Source organism: Podarcis melisellensis (genome assembly GCF_964234715.1).
Source record: "Podarcis melisellensis genome assembly, chromosome: 4".
In the NCBI taxonomy this organism is placed as follows: Eukaryota; Metazoa; Chordata; class Lepidosauria; order Squamata; family Lacertidae; genus Podarcis; species Podarcis melisellensis.
The window spans coordinates 81,067,263-81,094,444 of NC_138531.1; the positions used below are offsets into that span (position 1 = coordinate 81,067,263).

At 47.3% G+C, this 27,182-nt stretch overlaps 1 protein-coding gene across 6 annotated transcripts in view; it reads right to left on the bottom strand.

Moving 5' to 3' along the window:
* The window catches only part of FGF9 (fibroblast growth factor 9), a 41,631-nt gene extending 17,798 nt beyond the window's left edge, over positions 1-23,833 (bottom strand). Inside the window, exons 1-2 of one of the 6 annotated variants that reach the window (XM_081909460.1) lie at positions 22,727-23,833; positions 3,000-3,103 (exon numbers count right to left, since the gene is read on the bottom strand). In XM_081909460.1, coding sequence (XP_081765586.1) covers positions 3,000-3,103; positions 22,727-23,003 — 381 coding nt within the window. In that variant the 5' untranslated portion in view covers positions 23,004-23,833. Of the gene's footprint in view, positions 1-2,999; positions 3,104-3,414; positions 3,434-3,643; positions 3,663-3,713; positions 3,734-3,838; positions 4,023-22,726 lie in introns of those variants that run through there. The other 5 variants (XM_081909463.1, XM_081909462.1, XM_081909465.1 and 2 more) reach the window with 5 other exon arrangements.
* Between the last annotated feature and the right edge of the window lie 3,349 nt (positions 23,834-27,182).

A 27,182-nucleotide genomic window follows, 5' to 3' on the forward strand; every position in this document is an offset into this window, starting at 1 on the left:
ACGTTAAATTTTCAGTTTATATAAAAGAAAGCTTCCGTAGTTCAGTATGACATTAAAGCTCTCAGAAGCATCAATTGCAAAAATTAACACAGGAAGGATGAATGCCAGCTCATATACAAAATTAACGACTTTTCAAATCTATTTTGTTAGTATAAAAAGGCAGTTTCGTGCCTTCCTTTGTAGAACACTTAAATATCTGCTTTTTAGTTTTAAAAAGTATTAAAGGTTTAATTAGGGTTTAATTAAGGTAGTGTTAATGGTTTCTTTGACTAATAAAATTACAGAGAGCCTTTTTTTTTTTAACTTTCTACTCCTGTCAGCAGTTACTGTATACTGTAGATCTGGATATCATCACATTGTAATACAACTTTCTGTGGTGCAATAGGTACATAACTGAATCTTCTTGCTCTTGTTTAATGTATTATAACTTTCACTTTCTCTTATTCCACCGTAAACGACAGACCCTCCTTGTTCTGTCCTGCATCTTTAACCATTTGTGATATATAACCTGTGCTTCTTTCGTGACAGTACTCACTGGAACGGAGTACCAACACCTCTTTTTGTTGCCCATGGCAGCCATTTTGTGATGGCACCCGCGGCACTTTTATCAAGAGTACCGGCACCTCATTTATTTAATTTTTTTTTACCAAAACAAGCCCTGTATATAACACAAATGGTATCCATCAGTACTGTGTATTCCCCATCTCCCCTCCGCCCTGAACCACTATTTTACAACCCACACAAATTCTCACAAAGCTAGGCTTTATCCTCTGCATTTATTTTATGTTTTTATTCCAGTGCCATCAGTTCCAATGATGCCACTGAATTAGGACACAACCCTTTCTGAGCACAAGATGCTGGCCAGCAATATATCAATGGAACATGAGATGGAGAAGGCCAAGTCACTGACAGAAAAGGAAAGGCTGATATCTGGTTGGCGACAACAATTTGGCGACCTTCATGGCCACCTTGACATTCGTGCCTGCTCCCCGTGCTGACTGGTCCCAAAAAGGGCCCAGGTGCAACCTTCTGAATCTCTAGCTTGGGGGATCAAAGACAGCACTGCTTGGAAAGAATCCTACCCAAAGACTTGGGCAATCATGATCAATAAGAGCGGACAGTAGTGAGCCTGACAGCCCAGCCATCTTATCTGGTCTAAGGTAGCATGTGTTCAGTTTTATTGTTCCTATTTTTCTCCATGTATGATCCTGCCTGTCTTCACAAAACAGCATCAACAAAATTCTTCTCGTTAGCTTTCCAGAGCTTCCCTTCAGACTTTGTGGTAAGATACAGCACACTTGCTCAGCCAGTACAACTCATGATCATCCTTTGGCTCCATGCAGCATCCTTTGACTCTTTACGTATGCAGCTGCCTCGAAGTGCCTTTTGAGGCTTGTAGGGCTGCATCCATCGTTTTGTGGATGAAGGCAACTCAGACTCCTTATCCCTTCCCCTTCTCAAAACGTGTTTAGCCAACCAACCTTTGTGTATGTGAGGTCTCCTCTTTTCATTCCTGCATTTGGTGGCCCCCTCAGCTTTCTGTCTTTATGAATTACGTAGGCTGACATGCATGACTATTCTTAAATGTCACCCTGAAGTAGGAATGAAAGTGAGGGTTAAAAAAAAGGGGGTGTCCAAGCCAGGCTAAGGTTGTGGGTAGCAGAGCCAAAAATCCTCTGACTGAAGCCAGAGAAGCTATCCTTTTGTCCCGGAGAAAGACAAGCCCACCATTAGGCAGAGTGGAGCAGCCACCTCAGGCAGCTAATTTTGGGTGCCATGAAAGGGAAGGGAAGGGTTAGTGAAATTTATTGCTGTTGTATCTTTCCTGCAAGTGAGGAAGAAAGGGACTTGCAGGATGGCCGAGGAACCAAGTTAACTTGACCAGGCTTGGGTACTACAAACTAGTGGGTGCCATTTGCTGTCCTGCCTCAGGAAGGAAAACATACTGGGCCATCTCAGCTGAGGGGTAATGGAGGCCTAACTCCAGCTTTTCGTACCTGACCTAACTAATAGAAAGAATCCATACTAATAGTCAGTTGCAGGTGCCAGTGCTCTGTTCCCTTCACCTCAGATGGACTCTACTGCTTCTTCCTCAGTATAGAATTGACTATTTAAAAAAACACAGAGCAAAAGAGAACCATCCTATAATATCTTCCCATGGCTTCATAGATGGGCGTAAACCTTCCTGTGCAACTTAGGTAGCTATTACACTGGACATAACTTCAAGCTTTGAGAACTTCAAGATATTCTGTATAGCTAAGCAAACATGCACCTTGACATGATGAAATAAGTGGAATTTCTCATTCTTTCTGATAGTCTGGCATATAAAATGCGTGAACAGAAGCAAGGCTCTAGAAATATAACGTAGCCATAGATTTGAGGTAGCCAACAGCGTCCTGCAGATGTTTTGGACTACACCCTCCATCATTCCTGACCATTGCTGCAGATGATGGGAGCTGTAGTACAAAACACTGGAGGGCACCACATTGGCTACCCCTGCCACAGAACGTTCCATAGTGGCTAGAATGCCTTGGAAATGTACCTTTCCAAACTACATACCCCCACCCTCCCATCATGGCCTGGTTCTGCTGATTACTATACCATGTAAGAGTATTGCAAAACAGCACAGGAGCGCATCTGTTAACAGCGGCCATTCGCAGAGAGCAGTAGTATCATCCAAAGTGTTGTGCCAGCTTAACATCCTAGGTGAGCTTACCACACCAGCACAAAACTACAGGTTGTGACAATGCAAGTACATCCCACCTTTCATGTTTATTTAATGAAAACACAGGATCAATCTGTCAAACTAAGAAACAGCGTCTTATTTATCCTTCTTAACTAGATTCTAGTACCTTTGACCAGAAATTTGCACAATGCATTGTTTTACAAGCACATGATTTTCTGTGCGCTACAGATAGCCATTTAACGACCACAGTAACCATAACAGCACATTTAAAGAAAACAGAGGCCAAGATTTTTCAAAACCACAAGGAACTTACCGAGCCATATAGTTCTCCTTTCTCATTCATTCCCAGATAAAGTCCACTGTCGACCCCTCGAATGCTGACCAGGCCCACTGCTATACTGATAAATTCCAGGATACCTGCAAAACACAACGCACAAAAAATGTCCATACCATTTCCATTCACAAATTTAGCACTTGCGGAGTCAACTTTGAAATTGACTCAGTGGCATTACAAAGATGGCAGATGTTTTCCACCAGAAAGAAAAATGCCAACAGATGAGTGATTATTAGAGATACAGACATCCGCAGCATATAAAAGGCAACAGTGCTGAGCTTTCTCCCGAAATTATGCAATACAGACGAAAGAGGAGTGCCAAATGAAAAGCTCAGCCTTTCAAAGAGGGCTACTCGTTCAAAGAGATTTTTCTTAAGTCCTTCCAATCAAGTACCTGACCAGACCCAATGTTCCAGCAACCCTCTGGCATGCTGGGGCATGCAGAAAGGTTTGTAGAGTTATTTACAGGCTGCTTGTTGTTTTTTAAAAGGTATTTATGTGATCGGCTGCGAAAGATTGTTCAGAATCTGTTGAAGACTGAACGCGGAGCTTACAAAACACAACTTCAGGTCTAAAATCAGGCGAGAGGAACCTTTCTTCAGTCTAAGGGGCACGTTCCTTACCAGGCTACCAGGTTCCCCATCTCTGGTCTAAATATGTGTTACATACACACACACACACACGTGTGGAAACCTGCATTATGTTCAGGAACTGTAATTAAACTGCTTTGTCCTGTTAAGTACAACCAGTGCCAGCTATAGGGGGATTGAACAACCCTCAATGCCCACTCAATGCCAACTGCTGCTGCTCTGCCTCACTTTTGCTTGCCCCATCTGCAGTATAGATTAAAGCAGTATCACACCATGGCTTCCCCCCAAAGAATCCTGGGAACTGTAGTTTGTACTGAGAATTGTTAGGAGACCCTTATTCACTTCACAGAACTAAAATTCCCAGAGTTCCCTGGGAAGAGGGGTTGACTGTTAAGCCACTCTGATAACTGTTGCTGTGAGGTAGCTGTGAGGTAACTGTAGCTGTGAATAGGCATTTCCTAGCAACTCTCAGCAGGTGTCCAACCATGCTGACCCTTGAAGCCAGCCCTCCCTCAGACTAGGAGAAATCCTCTTGCAGGCCTGTAGTAAGAGCCTTGCCAGAGAACGGTAGAAAACTTCCTTAATAACTTAATAAACCTACTATGTTACCACAACTGGTGCGGAGCCTTAATTTAGTGATTAAGGTTCGACGGACAATAAAGGTACATGCTATAACTTTAAAGTACATTCAAAACACATTTTTCTCCTCAAAGAATTCTGGGCACAGTAGTTGCTGGGAATGGTATCTGTGAGGGGTAAACTACAGTGCCCAGAATTCTTCAAATGTGCTTCAAATGTGCTTTAAAGGTGCAGCACGTACACAGCTCAAGTCCCAATGTTCCTTCCGCCCTTTTGCTTCAGGAAAAGCCACCCCAGAATGAGTCGATCTGGAGGAGAAGCAGTAGGAATAGAGGATTTGATCCATGGTTATGCTTCAAATTACACCTGCCACACACTTACTAGCAACCCAACCTTGCAAAGTGTCCAATTCCTCATTTATTTATGTGTGTGAAAAGGGAAACATGGGGATGGAAGCAGCAGATGGGACAATTTGGAACAGGGGAACAAAGGGCGGCGAATGCATAAGCATCACCTCACTCCCTCCCCGCTTCTTCCTCAGATTACCTACCAACAAAAGTGCCTTTTCCTGGAATAAAACAGGCCATTAGGATTTGGCTGATTGTCTAGTTGGGCTTTATATCAGTATCGCGGTATCAGTATCTCCTATTTACCTATAAATAATGAAGACTACCCACTCCCCACCCCAAATAAATTAGATACCTACAGTCCAAAGTTTGTCTGTAACCAATATTTGCCATCCAGTTCTTAAATTCCCAAACCCTTGTCTCCTTCACTTCCCACAATAGCCAAATCTGGCCCAAGTCTTCTCTGAGCATTCCCCTCAACCCATGCCTCCCTCTCTACCTTCCCTCCAACTCCTCTGCTGCTAAATTGACCTATCACAGTCTCCTTGAAGTCACAGCCCACCTCTCTTTCTCCATATTTCCCCTTCTTCCTCCTTCACTGCTTAATAGACAGCCAACTGACCCCCCTTCAGCCCATGTTCCCAATCCTGCCCCCTGCAGCAAACAGCCCCTCCAGCCCTTCCGCAAGACTCTTGGCAACCTTTCCATTTCTACCAAACCAATTGTCAACTTGCCTCATAGCAACTGATCTGATTTTGCATATTACACCATTAACCTTTCCCCCCTAATAGTTCATGTTTGTCCACATCTCCACTGAACAGATTGCCTATATTACACAATTCCTTTCCCCTCCCAAAAGCAAGGATTTGTCCACATCAGCAGTTACAAGCATGTTGTTGTTATTTATTAGTCACTTTATTCATGGAAATGATTCAAAGTAGCTTACAGGTGTTGTCATAATTAAACCATGTCAGTCAACAGCAAGTGTCTTTGTGTTCACGGCCTGTTTATGAGCTTCTCATAGGCCTCTACTATGCAAAACAGGATTCTGGATTCAGCAGAACCATTCTTATGTTCTTATGAAAGGATTTTGCAGATGGGCAACCAACGGCAACCAGGTTTTACTGTGTCATATCTCAGAGAGAGAGAGATGACACAGCGAAACCTGGTTGTATATAGATTGACAACATTGCTAAGGAGTGTGTCTTGCCAAACAAATCTCTAAAAAAATACACTATTCTTCCAAGTGTAATCAAAGGTCAAGATATCTCACATGCATTGTTAGAAACTCACATATATAAGCTAGGTGCCAAATGGCTCCTTAAACCAAGATTACAGTCACCCAAAAATGGAATGTATAGTTGCAATTTTGGGGTCAGATGTTCCAGTGTGTGAAAACAGGCAAGATCCAAGGTTCCCCAGGCCTGCACCTCCAGATGGCGGAGACATCAGACGCCATCCCAGCACCTGGGCAACTTCACTTGGTCACAAGTGGTCAATAGCCAGGTGCAAAATGCACCTGGCAAATTTCAAACGCTGCTCACATGGTATGGCAAACATGGGGAACCTGTGACCCTCCAGATGTTGGGCTCCAACTCACATAATCTCCAACCACTGTCCATGTTGACTTTGGCGGATGAAAGTTAAGAGGCCAAAATAACCAGAATTCCACCAGTTTCTCTCTGCTGCTGCTCTATCCTTACCTTCAGGAACGGACATAGGAACTTGCTTTATATTGAGTCAAGATCATTGGCCCATCTAACTTAGTAACATCAAACTGACAGACAGTGGCTGTCCAAGGTTCCAGACTGGGGACACTCCCAGCCCTAAAAATACCAGGAATTGAACCTGCAACTTTTCTGCACTCAAATCAGATGCTCTGTCACTGAGCTACAGCCCTTTCCCTAAAGGTGGAAGAGAAACTCAGAAGTTGGAAAGAAAGAATGGGACAGAAAAAATGGCTGTTTCTCAGACAGATTCACCCAATGCCAGTTTTTGTTCAGGCCATGGTCCTACCAGGAATATCTGTGAACCAGTGGGTCTGGCCTCCTTTAAACCCTCCTCTAAAAATGTTACCCAAACAATTATTGCACATCACATTACATTTATGTTTGTTTATTTATTTATTATTGAAATGTTTAAAGCTCCACTAAAACTTGATAGGATGTTGTACAAAGGCCCGAGGCCACCAGGTCAAAATCTATTTTAAAAACAAGGCAAAAGATGAGTTAGAGAAGAACAGAGAAAGAGTGTGGTTGTAAAAATGGAAAGCCAAAGGAGAAAGATGAAATGGTAACAGGCAGAAATCTGAAAGGGTATTCCAATGAAAGCAAATATATGAGGAAGACAAACGTGGGGGGGGGGGGGAGTGACCAACAGAAAAGCTGTTACACAGATTATGGAGCAATTCATTTTGCATCTTTCACAAAGGAGCAATAGCAATAGCAGCCTCAGCAGCATAGATCTATCAACAACAGGTAGAAGCCAAGATAGTTTTGTAACCAAGATTGCAAAGATGAGTACTGTTGTACCTTTCTCTAAGGCAGTGGTTCCCAAACTTTTTAATATGGTGGCCCGCAAGTCAAAAATTCACTGATTTATTGCAACAAGTGTCAAGACAGCATTATAACAAGCCAACTAAACAAAAAGTTGTAAGAGATATTCATCATACCAGTTAAGGATTGCAAGCAATAATTATTTTGAGCTTGTTTATAAAGTCCAAAGCCTGCACAGGCTTTGTGACCCACTTGCTAGTCTAAGAGAACACTATTGATTATTGCTGTATATTTTTCTCATCACTGCATTGGTAACTCCAGCTTAGTAAAAGGCAATCTGTCCATTTTAAATTGTTTGCATTCTTACGAAGTAATAAAACAGAACAAAAAAATCAGCATTTATCTGCTAGGTGCAATACTTCTAGTACAGTATCTGATACAAACAGCCCGTTGCAAAGCTTTCACCATGTTCAGAGCTACATAATCAGGGCTCCAAATCTTGTAAAACTGTAAAACTTTCACCAAACTATCAAGTTACCCCTGTGTACATATAATCACCAAGCAATTTTAAGAGAGGCCAATTCTTAGGTTATGTGCCTATTGTCCAATATTGTAGGCTCTGGGTTTATAAACCTGGTATCTTTCATTCTGGTGTAAAAGTAAATTGGGAGTGAAATTGCTACTCCAATTTCAGATGGCCGGGTCACACACTGCTGACCACCTGAAAGTAAAACGCTGCTAGCCCTGTAGCTGATTTTTTCAAGTCGGTTGTGTCTCTGTTCTTGAGAAGTCAGAGTTTACATATTGCAATAGGAAATGCTTCAGTTTAATTACTCTTTGCTCGGCACACTCCCTTAGGGAAAACTATCCAGAGACACATCTGAACCCTACATAAATCAAAGCGCAAATCACTCTGGATCGTGCCCACTGTCCATAATATGAGTTTTGCCAAGTCAGCGGATGTATTGTTTAATTCAAGGCACTTTTGAATGTTTCCAGGACATAAATAATGTGCTCATTCAATTAATAGTGCCACATATAGTCTAAGGCTGTGGTTTTCAACCAGTGTACTGTGGCACCCTCAGGAGCCTTGAATGATGGCCAGGGATGCCACAGGCAACACTGACATCTGTCCCTCTTTCTTTCTTTCTTTCTTTCTTTCTTTCTTTCTTTCTTTCTTTCTTTCTTTCTTCCCTCCCTCCCTCCCTCCCTCCCTTCCTTCCTTCCTTCCTTCCTTCTCTCCTCTGATGCCTTCTTGTGTCTCTGCCTCCCAAAGGCTTGCACAGCTGTTTGTTGCAGCAGCCCTGGCTACAAGCTCCCCTGGCGAATGGTGCCTCTGAGGCTGGCCAGGGGGTGCTCCCCAGGCCCCTGTGGGGCAGTGCAAGGAAGCACGTCTCTTTGGGGCAGGGAGTACAGCTCAGAGACCAGGGGCAAAAGATGGAGCTACCCAGAGGACTCCCAAGGAGAGGGATGAGGAGAAGAGTCTGAGGAAACACTTCACAAGGGAAGGTGTTTGAAAAAGGGTGAGGAGCTGCCAACTTTGTAGGCAAGGGGTGACATAACTAGGTTCCTGAGCCCCACAGGGGTGCTGCAGAAAGAAAGTTGTTGGTCAAGGGAGCCATGGACTCAAAAAGGCTGAAAACCTCTGGTCTAAGGGCTGAATCATATGCTAACTTCACAGATTGCTAAGGTCTGTATCCTGCCTCTCCAAACCCTTTAACACTCAAAGGCTTGTAAACATGCAATCCAGGATAATGTTTCATTTGCAAAGATCAAACATAACTTTGCCACTAGAGCCAAAGTGACAAGGCATACGCCATACACAATGACATTCCTAACATGCTATCCACTAGCCAACTGGCCAACCCATTGCACTTTGCAGGATTTCGTTCATTTCCCCCCGATTGCTTTAAAACCCGAACTAGTACGCACTGCTGAATGTGACCCTGATAGTTACAGCTCCAGGGTAATGTTGTTATAGGATTGGCAGGGCTGGTTTGTATGTCGTCTTTGGAGCCACTCCCAGCCTGTGGCTTTATATCTGGAAGATGGCATTCTGTAGACAGAGAGACTGCTTAAGCGGTCAAACAAGCCTCTTTGGCAATGGCTCTAGCCAAGTCTGCTAAGCAACTCTTTGCAGGACCCAAGGGTAAAGGCTGCCATACAAACTAGCAGCTGCCATACTTACTTATCCCTGCATTACCGAAAGCTTGACAAATGACCCTCAGGAACCTGTACAGTTCTGAAATTCTATGAAGATGCTCCCAGAAAAGATAAAGGGGCCTTGTCTTGTTCTCTGTGCTGAATTCAACACTCTGGCTTTACCATCCCCACCACGCGCCAAAAAACTGTTGGAGCTCTTCCATAATATGCTCAGCCTGTGTGTGTGTGTGATATCATCGAATCGCAGAGTTGGAAGGGACCCAAGGGTCATCTAGTCCAACCCCTTGCAATGCAGAAATCTCAATGAAGTCATCCATGGACAGCAGAGCTCATCCAACCTCTGCTTTAAAAACCTCCAAAGAAGGAGAGTCCACCACCTTCTGAGGGAAACTGTTCCAGTGTTGAACAGCTCTTAGTGTAAGAAAGTTCTTTCCAATGTTTATATATATATAAGCATACTGCTTTTTGTGGTTGTATATCGCTGTACAGTGGTACCTCGGGTTAAGTACTTAATTCGTTCCAGAGGTCCGTTCTTAACCTGAAACTGTTCTTAACCTGAAGCACCACTTTAGCTAATGGGGCCTCCTGCTGCCGCCGCACTGCCAGAGCACGATTTCTGTTTTCATCCTGAAGCAAAGTTCTTAACCCCAGGTACTATTTCTGGGTTAGCGGAGTATGTAACCTGAAGCATATGTAACCTGAAGCGTATGTAACCCGAGGTACCACTGTACCCTGCTCTGATATTTTATGAGAGGGTGGTATGTACTTTTCTACATAAATAGGTAAAGGGGACCCCTGACCATTAGGTCCAGTTGTGTCCGACTGGGGTTGTGGTGCTCATCTCACTTTATTGGCCAAGAGAGCCGGCATACAGCTCCTGGGTCATGTGGCCAGCATGACTAAGCCACTTCTGGCGAACCAGAGCAGCACACGGAAATGCCGTTTACCGTTCCACCAGACCGGTACCTATTTATCTACTTGCACTTTGAGGTGCTTTCAAACTGCTAGGTTGGCAGGAGCGGGGACCGAGCAACGGGAGCTCACCCCGTCACAAGGATTCGAACCGCCAACCTTCTGATCAGCAAGTCCTAGGCTCTACGTAAATAGATGTAAATAAAAGACACCACAGTCTCTGGTGACCTTCATTCTAGGAAAACTCCAGCCATAGTATGTGCTGGCACCCCGAAATCTCTCATTTTGCTCAGATACTGGGGTGCATACAGCCATATCATGGTTTGCAACACTGCACTGGATTGTTGTACAATCTTTAGGCCTTGTATGCTGCTGCAAGAAATATTGCAATCAGGTTGCTGAACTGTCATTTCCCATACATCAGGTGGCAAGAGATTCAGGAATGGGTCATTAGGCTGCCAATGTTATCTAACCAGACACGCAAGATACACCAGTACTCACACTGGCCATTCACTGCTGGACCCCTTCAAGGGTTTGCATCTGACCAGTTGCAATCTGGAGTTTAACGGGCTTCAATTTCCCCGGGATATTTCAAAGGGAGCCAAGAAAACAATTCTCAAGCAGAGCCCCTTCAATCAGAGACAAAATTCCTTTTTCACAGGCGGCGTCTTCCATGGGCTGTCACTCAATACAAGGCAATATGGAACAGCCCCTGATCAGAAGGGAGGGGAGGAGGGAAAGGAACAGCTGTAGTTTAAATCCCAGTGAAACAGCTGCACACTCAGCAAAGAAAGAAAATGCTTCTGCAGGTGACACGACAATGGTTACATTCACACACACACACACACACACACACACACACACACAAAACAGTTAAATCACACTTAAAAGCAGCCCAAAATAATCCTGGGAACTGTGATTTGTTAAGGGTGCTGGGAACTGCAGCACTCTGAGGGGTAAACTACAGTTCCCAATATTTCTTAGGGGAACATCACATGCTTTAAATTTGTTGTGTGCACACCTTCTATGGCTGCAGATTACCAGTGTTTAGGGGGAAACAAGGGCAGAATTGCAGTTTGCCACTTGCCCACTCACCTGGAGCAAGCTCCTAAGGGAGTACCCAAGTACCAAAACTATCAAATCCACTTAGTGATGCTAAGTGCTGACTCAGCAGCCATTCCCGGGTGTTTCCATACCTCCTGGAGCCACAAGGCCCACTGTGAGCTGCAAGAGCTGCCGGCGGCTCAGGACAGAACTAACAAAACATCTCAGCCGGCTCAGTCTCAGATGAGCTCCAGCGAGGAATAGGAAACGAATAACTTACTGAGAGATGTTATGTGCAGAGCTGCACAAAAATGTATGTAGGACCTGGGAAACCAGAGTTCAAATCCCCACTCAGCCATGAAACTCGCTGGATGTGACCTTTGTCCAGGTATTGCCTCCCAGCCTAACCTACCTCATAGGGTCGTTGTGGGGATTAAAGGGAGAGGGGGGAGAACCATGTACTACACCTCGAGCTCCTTGGAAAGGTGGTGTATGAATGCACTGAATAAAAAAGCAACATATTTTATTTAGGCTGAGTATAAGAGGCAGCAATGTTTATGGGACTGGATACATACTGAGAATTAAAAAGCTTGCAAAATGCACCTAAGAAGACCTCTGCTGGACCAGATTAAAGGCTTATCTAGTCAATAAAATACTTCTGGGAAGCCTACAGTGGGGCATGAAGGCATGAGCCCTCTCTGCTCTAGCAACTCGCACCCACATCATGCATTTAAAGCACTAAGATATGACTTTAACGGTCATGGCTTCCCCCAAAGAAGCCTGGAAACTGCAGTTTGTGAAGGATTCTGGTAACTGTAGCTTTGTGAGGATTCACCACAAACACCTCCCTCGTTCTCTTAAAATAGCAATGGCACCCACCTGAGAGGTGCCAGAACTGAGTTCCAACTGGGGGGAAAATGCCCTGGCCTTATGCCCCACAAATATGTCTAATCCCCTTTTGAAGACATGAAAGTCAGTGGCCATCATTACAGGAGAAGAAAATTCCATAGTTTAACCATGCACTGTTGGGGTGGGGAGTGTTTCCTTTTGCCAAATTCCTAATTTTGTATTATTTGGGGGGGGAACTATTTTTTGTCAATATTACCTATTTCTCTCTTGACAGTTCCTGCAGTGACTAGTTGGGGGGGGGGGGGGAATGAACCTTCAAGTTTTGTTTTTTGTAGTCTTGGGGTGGCATAAGGGGCTGGAGACCTACTTTCAGGGCATTTGCTCGGACTAATGGCCTTGAGAAGATATTTACAAATATGGTTATGGTGGAAGCCCCTCCTGTGCTTTCACACTGGTAGATACACCAGTGCAACTGTTCAAATGCAACACTGGAGTAAAAGGTAAAGGTGAAGGACCCCTGGACGGTTAAGTCCAGTCAAAGGCGACTATGGGGTGTGGCGCTCATCTCGCTTTCAGGCTGAGTGAGCCGGCGTTTGTCCATAGACAGCTTTCCGGGTCATGTGGCCAGCATGACTAAACTGCTTTTGGAGCAACAGAACACCATGACGGAAACCAGAGCGCACGGAGACGCCATTTACCTTCCTGCCACAGTGGTACCTATTTATCTCCTTGCACTGGCATGCTTTCGAACTGCTAGGTTGGCAGGAGCTGGGACAGAGCAATGGGAGCTCACCCCATGGTGGGGATTCGAACCGCCGACCTTCAGATCGGCAAGCCCAAGAGGCTCGGTGGTTTAGACCACAGCGCCACCCACATCACCTGTGATGGAAGTGAAAAGCCCGATGGAGAGAGAAACCAACCAACACTGGTATAGAGCCGTTATCACTGGCTCCATTTGCACTAAAAGAAGCTCACTGAAATTACGTAACTAACATTGACTTGCTTAATTGGATATAACTTTGCTGGATCCAACCTGCTGCCTTGGAGCTATAGCTACTGTGCCATCCAGACTGATTCTTCTACAAGCCAAGCAGAGAGAGAAAACACATGTGACCACAACACACACATCCATGCATGGGGGAGGTTAGCCACGAGCATAGAGGGATTTCTTGGCAGATAGACATTGCAATCTGCATCCCACTGCAAGTCCTTAGTTCAAGGGAGCCTTCTTAGCAATACTATCGAGCCTGCTTCAAACCAAGGTGTTCTTGGTGGCTGGTCCTTTAGAGATGCGCTAAAGTATCTCTTAGAAGCTCTTCCTGTTTGGGCTGGCTTTGGCAACGGGCTCAAAGTGAAGCCAGCAGACATTGGAGAGGAGTTGCTTTTGGTATTTTTAAAGGCTGCAAAGTAACTTATTAGGAAGCAAATGGCAGTCCCACTGAGTTCAATGGGCTTAACATGAAGCTGGGATGCAAGTCTGAGTTAGGTTGCAGTCCGAAACACGCTTATAAGGAATAAGCCCGACTGAAAGCAGGGGAAATCATTTCCAACCCAATGCACATGAATAGTATTTTTGGTTTCAATATAATACATTGGTATGCTGTTTTTATTTTGTTAGTTGACATAGGTTTGGAGAATGGGATGAGTTATAACACCTCAATACAAGCCTCCATTGTCCAATTAACATCCGCACACACCTTTGAATGTTAGAATGCTGTTGTAAGTTAACTTTGAGCCTCATGCTGATTTTCTAGGGGGTGCAATAAGTGCAAGGGAATATTGGGCCCTGGGTTCTGATCAGGTTGAAAGGTCATCTGTTGCCATTATTTTTTAAAAAAACAAAATCCTATTGCTATAGAAATAGCATAAATAGAAAAAATTGAATAGAATAAAAAATAGTAAAAGCAGCAAGAAGCCTGAGTTGATGTAGAACAAAGGGACAGAATTTGCATCCTGGATATATACTATTAAATCCATTAGGCCTCACTTTGCATATGCACATGCACTTAATAAGCAAAATTAGAAGATCATCGGCCCTGTTGACACCTTGCCATAAGCCCAGATAAGCTGAAATTCAAAAGCATTCTAACTTCAAATTACAGAAATCACAAACTAATGAGTACTCTAGCAAGCTCAGTTCAGAAAGGAGTAAAAAGGACTGAAGTTACAAGTCATGGGCCCCTTCCACCCCTACTGATGGTGGTGGTGGCAATTAAAATTTATGGACCGCTTCACAACATAAAATCATCAAAGTGGTGCACACAATAAAAACAGAATAAAACACAAGCTCTTAACACATGCATATGACGCAGTGGGCATTAGTCCACCAAATCTTATGCCATAATAAAATTTATTAGTTTGTGCACAGACTCAAAAAAGTATTTGTTCAACGGCCAACCTATGCTGCCCAAATTTAGAAAAATCATAACTGGGCATCCCCAGCTTGCTAGAACAAAAATATCCTGCCAGCGATGGCTGTGGTCCTATTTTGCCTTACCAGCCACAGGAGGCACTTTCTAAAGACTTAAATGAAGAGTGCCTGCCCACCATCTATGAAACAGCTACTGCAATTCATCTGCAGCAGCAGGACTCAGCTTCCCCCCCCCCCAGCCTTTGCAAGGAGGCTGTCGCTGCTGCATCATCACCTACGTGCAAACGGAGCTGGAGTCACAAGCTACGCATGGAAGGTCACAGACTGCAGGAAAAGGACATTGTGCAGGTGAGGGCTTTTGCATCTCCCGTCCAGGGATTTTTACCTGGGGGAGCAGGTAAGGCAAACTCTCCCTGAAGCTTTTAGGATATATAATTGCCAATCGCCCCCTCTTTCCAAAGGGCTGGCTCCTATTCCAGAACAGCACGAGGCTATGAAAGTTAGCTGGCGCCTTTTATTAAAGAAAATTGTAGCGCTACAGAAAGCACACACAAGTGCCAAGTTTTGGTTATCCTCAGAGCAAGCAGAAGTGTGTGCATATATAAATATATATACAGGGACAGTTTGAATGGGGCAGATATGGCCGCATTCCTCCAGAGAGATCAAGGCGACATTACACGCTGCTCACCACCCCTTTTATCCTCACAACAACTCTAGGAGGTAGGTTAGTGTAAAGACAGGCTTCCTCAAACTCGGCCCTCCAGATGTTTTTGGCTTACAACTCCCATGATCCCTAGCTAGCAGGACCAGTGGTCAAGGTTGATGGAAATTGTAGTCTCAAAACATCCAGAGGACCGAGTTTGAGGAAGCCTGGTGTAAGAGGATATGCCTTGCCCAAGGTCACCCTGTGGAACTTCCAACACTTCGCATATTGGACATGCACCCAGCACCTAGTACGGACTCAGCACCAGAGGCGGAGGGTAGATTCTGCTTTTGCTGCATCAGTGCCCTTGTATGCAGTGCTTTCCCCAGAGGAGGCAGCAGAACGGCAGCCATCAGTTGAGTGGAAGCAAAGCACTGCGCTTAAGGGCTAAACCAGCTCCTTACTGAGTCTGCTCCATCTGCATACAGGGTCCCTCTAGAGCAGGGGTGGAGGGACCTGTGGCCCTCAGGAGCCTATTGGAATACAACTCCCATCATCCCTTGCCACAGGCCATATTGGCCAGAGCTGATCGGATTCCAGAAACATCTGTTCATCTAGTTTGTTAAAGCAAAATAGGTAGAGTAGACATTTCCCTTTGTCCTTTCAGACATACTAAGTTCCATTCGAAGTTCCTTGGTGTAAGGCTACACTAAAAAAACTTGGGAGAGGAAACGGTCTGGCTTAGCAGCATTTTGCCACAATGAGTTTAAAGCTTAGAGGCTAAAATGTTAGACTGAACTATAGATTGTAGAGTTGGAGGGTACCCCCACAGTTATCTAGTCCAACCTTCAGCCATGTAGGAATCTGAACTGGATCATGCATGACCTCTGCTTATAAACCTCCAAGGAAGGAAAGTCCACCACCCCTCCTTGGAGTCTATTCCACTGTCAAACATCTCCGTCAGAAAGTTCTTGCTGATGTTTAGTCGGAATCTCATTTCTTGTAACTTTGGTTTGGTTTGGGTCCTACCCTCCAGAGCAGAAAACAAGCTTGCTTCGTCCTCCATGTGACAGCCTTCAGACCTTTGAGGATGGATATCGTATCTCCTCTGAGTCCCCTCTTCTCCCAGCTAAACACAACCATCTCCCTCAACCGTTCCTCACAGGGCTTGGTTTCTAGACCCTTTATCATCTTGGCCACCCTCTTCTGCACATGTTCCAGCTTGCCAATTTTATAAGTGGACACGCCACCTGTAAAACTGGGAATCAATGACCTACCTTGTAAGGTTGGCTGTGCTAAAGAAGAGCTCTGAAAAGCAAGCGCTCTATAAATGTTGAATACTGAAAACCATGTACAGCAGGGGTAGGGGACTTGTAGCCCTTCAAATGTTGCTGGACTACTGCCGCCATAATCCCTGGCCACTGCCCATGCTGACAGGGGCTGATGGGAGTTGTAGTCCTACACCATCTGGAGGGCTGCAGGTTTCTCCAACCCTGGTGTAAAGAACCGAGTGCTAATCAAAGAAAGCCTCTGATGGCATTGTGCAGTGACTGGTATTCCTGGACTAGGAGACCTGGATTCAAATACTCTTCCCTCAGCTACAAAGCTGACTGGGTGACCTTGGGCCTCACCGTTTAACTGACTTCACAAGTCCTTAGAAAAGGAATTGTGCCAGCTACTCCCAAACACCTTGCAAGGTAGAGCAGGCTAAAAGTTTAACAGCAGTCTTATTATTTGTACCCCACCCCTCTGCCTGGGTTGCCCCAACTACTGGGGGGGAGCACCAACACAAGAAGAGTGCAAGCTGCATTTTCACTCCTACCCACTAAGCAGAAGGGCGTTGGGGGGCGGTGAGAAAGGAGAAGGCAGAAATCGGTTTTAAAGATTGCAATGACATTGTGCAATGAAGCGGGGTCATTCCCCAGAGGGAGGGGCTTGCCTGCCTTTACCCTCCCGGGTCCTAAGGCTGCTACATTTTACCCCTTGCGTTTTCCAGAGGCCTCGGCCAAGTGGGGGAACAGGAGGTGCTGGACAAAGGAAAGGGGGGGGGGTCCGCTCTCCTTTCTCTGCAGGATGCGCCCGAAGAAGCTGCTTTAGTACTGCAGGTCCCGCTCCTCTTGCTTATCCGAGTCATTCTCTGCAGCAGCAGCAGAACAGGATTTTTTACAGCAGCCCGGGAAGTAAAGGGGGGCGGGGGGGAGAGTATGACGCTGCAGCAGCCGGATCCTATGCAATGGATAGATATATAAATGAACTGGAAAGCAGGGCTTGCTCCGCAGCTCAGCGTGCCTCGGGATTGCAGCCCCGAGACTCGTCAGGTGCACTGCAAGCGGGCGCTGCAAGGACCCTCTGCTGCAGCAGCAGCATGTCGCTCGAGGACACGCAGCTGCCGGCGCGTGACGACACCTGGGGAGCGGAGACGCCCGCGCTCCGCCGGGGATCTATGCACCGTTCTTTTGAAAAATAATGGGAAAGCGATCGTTTATAGAGGGCCCGTGACGCGCATAAGCACGTGCGAAAGCCCCGCCCACGCTCCCCCCGGGCGAAAACTAACGCTGCTGCTACTGCTGAGCGGAGCGCGAGTGCGTGCGAAACCACCTAGCCGGAGGGCGGGGGCGCGATCGTCCGGTGCTGCCGGTTGCTTCTCTGCTGGGAGCTGATCTGGCCGGAGCCCGGACGAGGGTTGACTAGCGTGACTCCTTAGCAGAGCTCTCTCTCTCTCTGGAAGGGTGGGATTTTTCTCCCTCTCATGCAGTGGTTGTGCTTACGCAAGAGCTACGCTACCTTCCCCCATCCCCGGTACAAAATTCCTTAAGTTTACCAGTATTGCACCGTCAATGGCCTACCTACACCAAAGGCACACGCAAAAAAAAAAAAAATACCACCAAAAAAAATCCCCAATAAATTCCGACATTCCCCCGAGAGATAGCATCCGCTTTGATCCCGCGGGGATCGCGTTCCACACTGGATCTCGTAAAAGAGCTTGCATTTAAAGGAAGACGTTAAAATGGTAAAAGTATCACGGGTCCCTGAGCTGGTGCAGCTTGATTTATGACATGTCCCTGGCACGTGTCTAAAATAGGCTTCCCGTCTAAGATTTCTTCTGAGAAGTGGGGGGCGGGGTGCATAGCCAAAGCAGGAAACTGGGTCCCTGGGTCCTATTTCCGAGCATGACTTTTAAAACCCCGCCCACCCACAAATACTCAAATGCATGGAGAAGCCTCCTCTTATTCTGGAACCAAAAGCTACCCAGCTAAATTCGGATTGGAAACGAGGGTTGCAATCCTGCAGCTGCTGACTTGGGAGTCAGTGACCTTTAGCTCAATGGAGCTTACTTTCTGAGTAGCCTTGAGTTGCGGAAATGCACTGGTGTTGGGCAGCTATATTAGCTGGGGCCTTTGGGCAACTCCCGAAATACAAGTCCCTGGAGCTGGTTCTGGAAACGCATAGGAATGCAAGGACACATGGACACATGCATTACAAATTTTGGTTTAAAAATAACTGACAACTTGAATAATAATAAAAAAACCAAACCTGGGAATTGTAAAGATGCTGCAATGGTGAGGGAGCCAAGATGTGCCCATACTTCTCTTGGCACACAACATAACTGTAATTCCCAGCATTCTCTAGGGCAAACTAGAACATAATTACTTTAGAGTTTTACCATCTTATGTTGATGCCAAGATACAAGTAGTTCAACAGGAATTACTTCTCAAGATAAAAAGTAATCCAATAGGAAGTACACTGAAATGTACTAGACTTGGACTAATGTCAAGTCAAATTTTTTTAGGATCGGGTAGGCTGCAGTATATTTTGGGGTCACCTTTCTGCCCTGCCTGCTCCCAATGAACCCACTACCATCATGAAAAGCCAATCCTTTTTGGAGCGCTCTCTCCACCTTTTATATATACTGTAAGCAGGCATTTTGCATTCTGTACAGAACTTAAACCAGCTGAAATGGTTCCAGGATAGTACAAGGGCCCCAGGTGTTCAGTCCTTCAATGGGTTGGCCAAGCTTATTATGGAAAGGACTTCTCTGACCTTGGTTTCTCAAGGTCTGCAATGAAACCTGTTCGGAAGATTCCAAAGGCTAATTTATTTTATGGAATGTGGATTTGGCTGGGTTGTTTGATCCATTTGCGTCTTATTTGCTTTCTGCATGTGACATACGGGGAAATGTTGTAGTTTAGGAACCTGGATCAGGCCAATCGCAAACTTGGTCTAGCATCCTGCTTTCAAGGTGGCCAGTAGATGCCTACATAAAACCCACAAGCAGGGGCTGCAGCACTCTCCCTACTTGTGCTGAACTGGTTGGTATACAGGGGCAAACTGTCTTGCATAGTGGAGACAGAACACAGCCATCATGGCCATCCATGATTGTGTGGCCTGACCTCTTGATGTCCCTATGGAGGTAAGCAGAAGTTTTTATCCTCACTGCATTCAGCATTCTGTTAACGGAATAATGCATGCCTGAAACCAAGAGTCCCTTGGAACAGCTTGACATAAAAGCCGGTTGTGGGGCCCAGCAGCTTGAGCCTATGCAGAGTTACCCAGAAGTTAGCTCCCAGCGAAATCAGTGCCCAAGTACAGGGCACGTACGGGAGGTTTGCAACTTTAGCTACAGAACAGAATTCTCACAATATCTAAACTATCTTGCCTCCCCTTTCCATTCGGTCCTAGATCCAATAGTCATCCCCTCGCAGGGAGAGCTGCAGCTGAACAGATGGTGTAAGGATCCCACCACATTAAGTGCCATGAGATCACGGAGGTTTTTGAGTTGTCCACTACACATAGCCTTTCCAAGTAAGTGGCAGAACAGTTCTATATGGGGCAACCAGACACAAATGAGGACATATTCCTCTGAACTTCTGTTGCACAGGTGAAGCAGGAGCCATTTCACCATCCCAGCACAATAAGCTGCACCCTACCAAAATGCCTTTTTTATTAATAATAATTTTAAAAACCCACAAACTATTACCAAGTACAGGCACTCTGTTCTTTTTTGCACTTGGCCACCCTAGACCAGCGTTTGCCAACCTGGTGCCCTCCAGGTATTTTGTACTACCGACTGGGGGCTGATGGGAGCCGAGGCTGATGAGAATTGTAGCCCAAAATACCTGGAAGGCACCCAGGTTACTGACTGCAGACCTAGACAATGACCCCTCCATTCTCCACCCCTTAAATCAGTAGCTGCCTGTGGTGGTGGTGATATTATTATTATTATTATTATTATTATTATTATTTAGAATCACCTTTATTTAGAGAGCAACAATCTTCCAACAGATAATGAGAATATTAAGGAATCTTAATTAACTACAAGGACATAGTTGTTACTGCACTGCATCTCTTCTCGGCGCACCGTATCGGGAAATCCACCTTTTCGCATGTAAAATGAGCCGCCTCCCCCTAACGCGGGGCTTCTGCAGCTCTGCAGAGCAGCAGCAGCAGCTGGTGCGATGGCCCAGCTCAGGCGAGCGGCTGGGAGGAGAGGAAGCGGCGGGGTGTAGGACCCTGCAGTGCCCTCCTGCTGCTGCCAAGGCCAATGCGCGCGGTAGCAGGAGCGCCAGCTCGGCCGCCGTACACCTGCTAGCGGCGTGAGCCCGCGGGCTGCCGCTGGGCTCCAGCACAGCGTGCAAATCTCGCCTCTTAACGCACCAGAGCTTCCTGCTTTTTGATCTCGCACCAGCCAGCGTACCGTAAAGACTGCAGCCCCGTCCTTGAGCGCGCATGCACATCCCTGCACCAGATCTCGCCTCTGCTGCTGCTGGCGTGCAGAACCACCCCGGAGCAAAAGGGGCGTGCGTCTGCAGAGACGCATATCTACAGAAGCGCAAAGCCAACTTCTGCATAATCCCTCAACTTTCTTTCCCCATTTGAGAGCTGCCGAGGAGATCTCTGCTGCTTTGCGCCCGTAAGCCTCAAGTTTACATGCCTAGCGCTGGGATTCTTCGCAGACTTTCGCCTTCCTTTCCCTTCAACTGCATTCAAGAACTATTCTCATTTTCAGGTGCATGAGAAACTGCGCCCAGGCCTGAAAAGGGAACGTGTGCTGCATATGTTGCAACGCAGAGAACTGGGGGGGAAAGATGCTGTTTCAGGGCTGCAGGCAATACTAGCCCTACCGAGAGTAGACCTACTGAACTTCATGCATATGAGGGCCATTCATTGCAACCTGAGTAGGACTAGCTAGCACCCGCTTGGGACCCCCCTTAGCCTCTGGAGAACGAAGGGTGACACCGGATGACTTTGCATGTAACGACCAGTTCGAATCTCCAATGACCCCTTTGAAGCGCATCCCTTCCTCGCGAGCCCCGGCATTATCTCCCCAGCTCTCGAAAGCAATAAAAGGAACACAGTTTAGAGCTTGTTCAACATCTGGCATTAAAGCATGGCGGTGGGGAAGGAAGGGGGGAGAAGCACCACGGGACTTTTTCTTTTTCTTTTGTTTTTTTCTTTGTTTTTACGACCTGGTTTTAAGTGCTGTCAGGTGGATTCACTCACAAGTTAACTCCCTCCAACAGCCGCTGGAGCCGGCTTTACCCCCCCCCCCCAGTGGCATTATTTTACCACCCAAACCCCCTTCAAAAAATTCCAAGTTTAAAAAATAAAAATAAATCAGGCCAGCGCCAGCCCGTTGTAAGAACTCAGTGGCATTTTGAAGCTACTCTGAGAAGGCCCACTTGAATGTGGCCACAGCATCGGAAGTACCACGTGAAGTCCTCCGACGCCCCTCTATACTGCTGAGTCACAAATAGGAGCCCTTGGGAATGAAATCGGCAGAACACGAGACTCTTAAATCTCAGGGTCGTGGGTTCGAGACCCACGTTGGGCAAAAGATTCCTGCATTGCAGGGGGTTGGACTAGATGCCCCCCGGGGCCCCTTCCAACTCTAGGGTTCTGCGATTCTAACACACACCTCCCCCCCCCATAACTCTGAAAGGAAGCTCCCATTGGGAGCTCCCATTGGGTACCTGCGCTCAAGCATGTGGGCGCACAGCAGAGGGACAGAGGCGAGGGAATGCCTTCGTTAATGACCGAGAGATCTGGGCTTATGATGCAGGCACCCACAGCAGCGGGGGCTATTCGCAGAGAGCTCTCTCAGCAAGAGCCGCTCACTGTAGAGGGATCCCTCACGGTGATGGGGGTAGGATAAAGGGGCGGGATCCTTTGGCGGGGGGGGGTCTTGAGGTGGGGGAAGAGTACGAGGCGCTCCCTTCGCCCTGGGAAGCCGCGATCCTTCGCTGTTAAGAAAAAAAAGCGACTGGGAAGCACATTACTGACTCATCGGGAGAACGGGCTCTATTAACCTTATTTATAACAGGACACCTTCTGCTCACCTCTATTGCCCCTTAGCCACAAACCTAGAGGAGCGACATTTCTTTTAAAAATATTATTTATTATTACTATTATTATTATTATTATTATTATTCCCCAGACTTGTGGCTCTTTGGTGAAAAAACTCTTACTTGCACGCTTGCAGGGGTGTCCCGTTTGCATGCCATCTGCAAATCCCGGAGGCATTTCCTCTTCCGAGCTGTTTCAACAACAACAATAATCCTCATCATCGACTTTCCATCCCATTTCCTCCCGACCAAAAAAATTAATATTATTATTTTATTTGGTTGTGGTTGATTTTTTTTAAAAAAAGAAAAGACCCAACTTCTGTCCTTGTCAGCCCCACGGCCACCAGAAGGTTAAATCGCCCATACCTACCAAATCTGCTGTGGTCTTGCCTGGTTCCTTGGATCGTACCATTGGGGAAAATCTCTAAATGAAATCCAGTCCTGCAGTAGAGCTGCCTCCGCCTCAGGATCCCTTTTAAGTGATCCAGGTCCGTCACCGCAGGGCCCCGGGGCAGCCCACCCGCTTCCGCCTGGCCCAGGTGGTCGCTTAACAACACGGGGCTATCAGCCGGCAAGACGGGGACGTTCCCAAAGGGTACCGCATCCTGGACGCCGAAATAGTTCCCAACTTCACCTAAGGGAGCCATCAGGAGCGAGGGGGAGGGAGGAGGAAGGGGGGAGGAAGGCGAGCTCGTTTTTGAAGCAAAACTGTAGTGCCGGTGCTCAAAAACCCAAGGCAGAGATCTTTTTCTTCCCCCCCTTTTTTGTGGGTGGGTGGGGGGGAGGACGTGCTCCCACTCCACTCTCCCCTCCCACTTGTAGTTACATGGAGGGGAAGAATGTCCTTTGCTTTAATCCATCAATAATAATAAGTAGGATATATATATTTTTTGAAAGTGATCTGCTGCTTCGACTTGTCCCAGGTTCAAGGTCAAGCCGCTGTTAGTCTTAAGAAAGCGCCGCACACGGACATATTTATAAACACATCAGACGGGTCTGGAGGGGTCCAGGGCGAGGGATCATCTATATTCCTCCAGCTCTTAGCAAGCGGTGGGGTCTTCTGCCCATCCGACCGTAATGAGGCTAAAAATCCGTAGTTTCTCCATGGGGCTTAGGAGCAGCACGACCATAGCAACTTCGCCGCCAGAGGCTTTTTTCTAGTGGGAGCTGCACGCACCGATTATTGTTATATAGGCAGATATATTTAAGATGCACGGGCGACGCCAGGATTTTTTATGGATTCTGACTCCAGGAAGGCATGCGCTGTTTTTACTCTATAACTGGCTGCATACATCAGCATGGACTCCTGCAAGGAGAAAAGCGGGAGAAGAAGAAGAAAAAGAAGAGCAGGGTGGGTGGGAGATCTCACGTTGGCTGGCTGAGACGAATCCCCCTCTCCACCGCCCGGAAGGGGGGGGGAAGAGATTTTTTTTATAATTAAAAAAATCCAAATAAAAGAAAACTTTTGCCGTCCAGATCCTATTATCCCGAATTCTCCGGAGGAGGCACCGCGGGTGCCTCTCTGGGCTCAGCTGGGCTGGCGATCCGCGCCGAACAACGTGTCCCACGGCTGCTCTCTCTCGGCTGCCTCGCCTGGGAACAGGTGCCGCTTCCGCAGGGCTCCCGGTGCCGCGCTGCCGCTGTCCTCCAGTGCCGAGCTGCGGCTCTCGACTGTGCCTCTTCCATCCAAGCGCGCAGGGAAAAGTGGCGCAGGAAGAGGCATTGGGCTGGGTTTAAGGTAGTCCAGTTTGCGGGCGGACACGGATTCCGCCCAGGTCCTAGCGCGCAACGCTACCTGCTGCATTAGAGCGGCGGCGGCGGCGGCGCTCCCTTTCCATCCCAGGCAGCTCAGTGCCACCGAAGCGCCTCGCGCGAAAACCCAGCCAGCCAGTCGCTCCCTCGCTCGGGCTTTTTGCTGGTCTGCGGCACGCCAGGCTCGGCGGCGTTGCAGCTTGAAAGCGGCGGAGAACTTCCCAGCCGCGCGCGGATCCAGGGGCTCCTGGGCGCAGGGATTAAAACCGGGGGTGGGGAAGGAGATAAGGGGGGTGCAGCGCGCACGGCGCTGGGTCAAAGCGTGTTTTGTTTTAAGGCGGGGATCCCGGGCTTAGGTACTGGGTCATCCACTAGCGCGGGGCGTCCTTCCGGAGAGGAGGGGAAGAGCGAGCGAGGAAAACCTCTCCAGCCAGCCCGGTTCTGTGCCGATTTCGTTTGCAAGTCGATCCCCCGCGCGGCGAGCCTGCTGCGCAGCCTGGGCTTATATAGTCAGAGGTGTGCACGCTTTATGTGCGCGTTTCCTACTCCCAAGTCAAGGTTGAGCAGGGCACGCTTACCTGGGAGTAAGTAAGGCTCGCCGTGCACAGTAAGAAGGGTGGGCAGTAGACGCGCCTTAGGATCGGGGGCAAAGGCAAAAGCGCAATCGGCGCGCGGAGCAAACTCCTGAGAGGTAAAGCGGAATGCGATCCCGCGCACGTTTACAACGGTACAAGTTTCGCCGAATTCAGCGGGGCTCTGGCCAAGGGGGTTGCTCTGTGTGTATGTGCGACTGCTCTGCAGGAGCGCTCCCTTGCTAACCGGGCGCGCCGCTGAAATGAGTCTATAGGATACCAGATACCGCCCCGCGGTCTCCCGCTTCTCCTGCAGCATCCAGCCGCCCCGGGCCCTTGCGAGGGAGCGAGGAACTGGGGCGGGGCGGAGCCGCGAGAGGACTAGTCCCGCCCCCCCGCACGTGGCGAGGCGCCCTGGAGGCGCCGCCACGTGCTCGGCTCCGCGGGGAAGGGCTTTTCCGGTCGCCACGCCCGTGGAAGCAGCCGTCGGGAAATGGCTCCTCGTCACAGGGGCGCCGCAAGCCCACCCTGGGGAGACGGGAGCTGTCTTAGGCTGAGTTCTGCCACCAGATCATAGCAGCTCCCTGTGGTCTGCTCTCATTCTGCCGGGTTTAAGAGAGAGACTCCTCCTAGCCCCTTCTGGAGATGTTGGGGATGAACCGACGACCTTCTCAAGTACAGTGGTACCTCGGGTTAAGTACTTAATTCGTTCCGGAGGTCCGTTCTTAACCTGAAACTGTCCTTAACCTGAAGCACCACTTTAGCTAATGGGGCCTCCTGCTGCCTCCGCGCCGCTGGAGCACGATTTTTGTTCTCATCATGAAGCAAAGTTCTTAACCTGAAGCACTATTTCTGGGTTAGCGGAGTCTGTAACCTGAAGCGTATGTAACCTGAAGCGTATGTAACCCGAGGTACCACTGTACTGCGCTACAGCCTCAAAACAAAACAAAAACACACAGTGAATGGTGTTATACAAATTATTACCACAGGCCAAGCTCCAGTGAGTTAAAGAAGTCTGGGATGATCTATAGATGCCTGGTTCAAATGGCGATGTGAATAATAACTTCAGACCTGGGATTTATCTGTGTTCAGACTCAGCACCACTTTTTCCAGCTGTGGGGTAATAGTGACACCGGCACCTTTGAGCATATGCAGAATGCCAGTGTTGGGTTGCAGGGTCTACATGTCTAACAGGGGCTAACAGGCAGCCTTGATACCCACAGAGATGTACCCAGGGTCCCTTGTGTCCTTCGCAATATGTATTGGCACGCCCCCCCCCCCAAAAAAACCACACCCTTGAGTCATGGTGTGGGGAAGATTGGTAGCTTCTCTTGCATTTGATCTTGCTGTGACAGCGGCATCACATCACCACAACACACAGATGTCACACACTGCATAGTCTGATAGGTGATTTTTGCACCCCCAGCAAGGGCCAGTTTCACCCAGAAACACCCCGATATATACCTCTGGATACTCAGAGCCTTTTAAAATAACTTTGAGCCCTATGCAGAATAAACGTGAATCTCTTAAGGAGCCACAAGACACGACACTTTTTGATGCACCGGATTAGACACAACTCTTACCCTTCTGGAAATATTTCCCAGCATGTTTCCCAGCGAGAGTGACTTCATCACTGTGTAGTAGAACTGCAGCCACTGCAAAATTCAGCAGGTCCAACTGCATGGGCATGGCTGTGCAGCTGCCCCCCCCCCGCCATCAAGTAAATAAATAAAAATACTTAACTGACCATTCGCATCGCAGACAACTTGGTTCTGCCACCGCCCCCCACATGGGTCCAGGTTTTCCGGTTAAGCTACCCATTGGTGCTTCCAGACAGGAGTTTATTGTGGGTTGGTCCTCCTCATGCATGCAGTTTGGGTGGGTGGAGGGGCTGCATTCACATGGCATGAGCATAAAAAAGCCAGCCCATATTTTTACTCCATTTAATCCAGGTTTACCCTTTCTGGGGGAAACAGTAAACTGTTGCCAATTACTTATTTGCAATATCTTGAAGAATTACACGCACACACCCTCCAATAGAAGCACATTATGACTTTTCATGATGTTTCAATTAATAAAATGGATTGGTTGCATTTTCCGATGGGTTTGTAAATCAAATGAAAAGGCTACAAAAACTAAAGTATGTACATCTAATTGAATATGTATTATCTCTCAGGCTTTGTTTTGCATGTCACAGTGTTCACAAGTGATGTTTTTGCAAGTGACAGGCACAATCATACACACAAAATTGTGTGAAGCACACTTGGAAGGAAGGGGGCTTACATTTGTGTAAACACAGGATCAGGTTGCACAGATGCTTTTTAATCTAGAATGCACCACTTGCGAATATCATTATGAATGTCATTTTATTGATTTGTAGCCAACCTTTCGGTCTTCACTTTAGGGAAGAGTAAAGAAATGTAATAGATAATAAAACCAATGAGGCAGGACAGAAAATGGAAGGTAGCTGTAATCAAATGCACAGATTCTGCCCAGTGCATA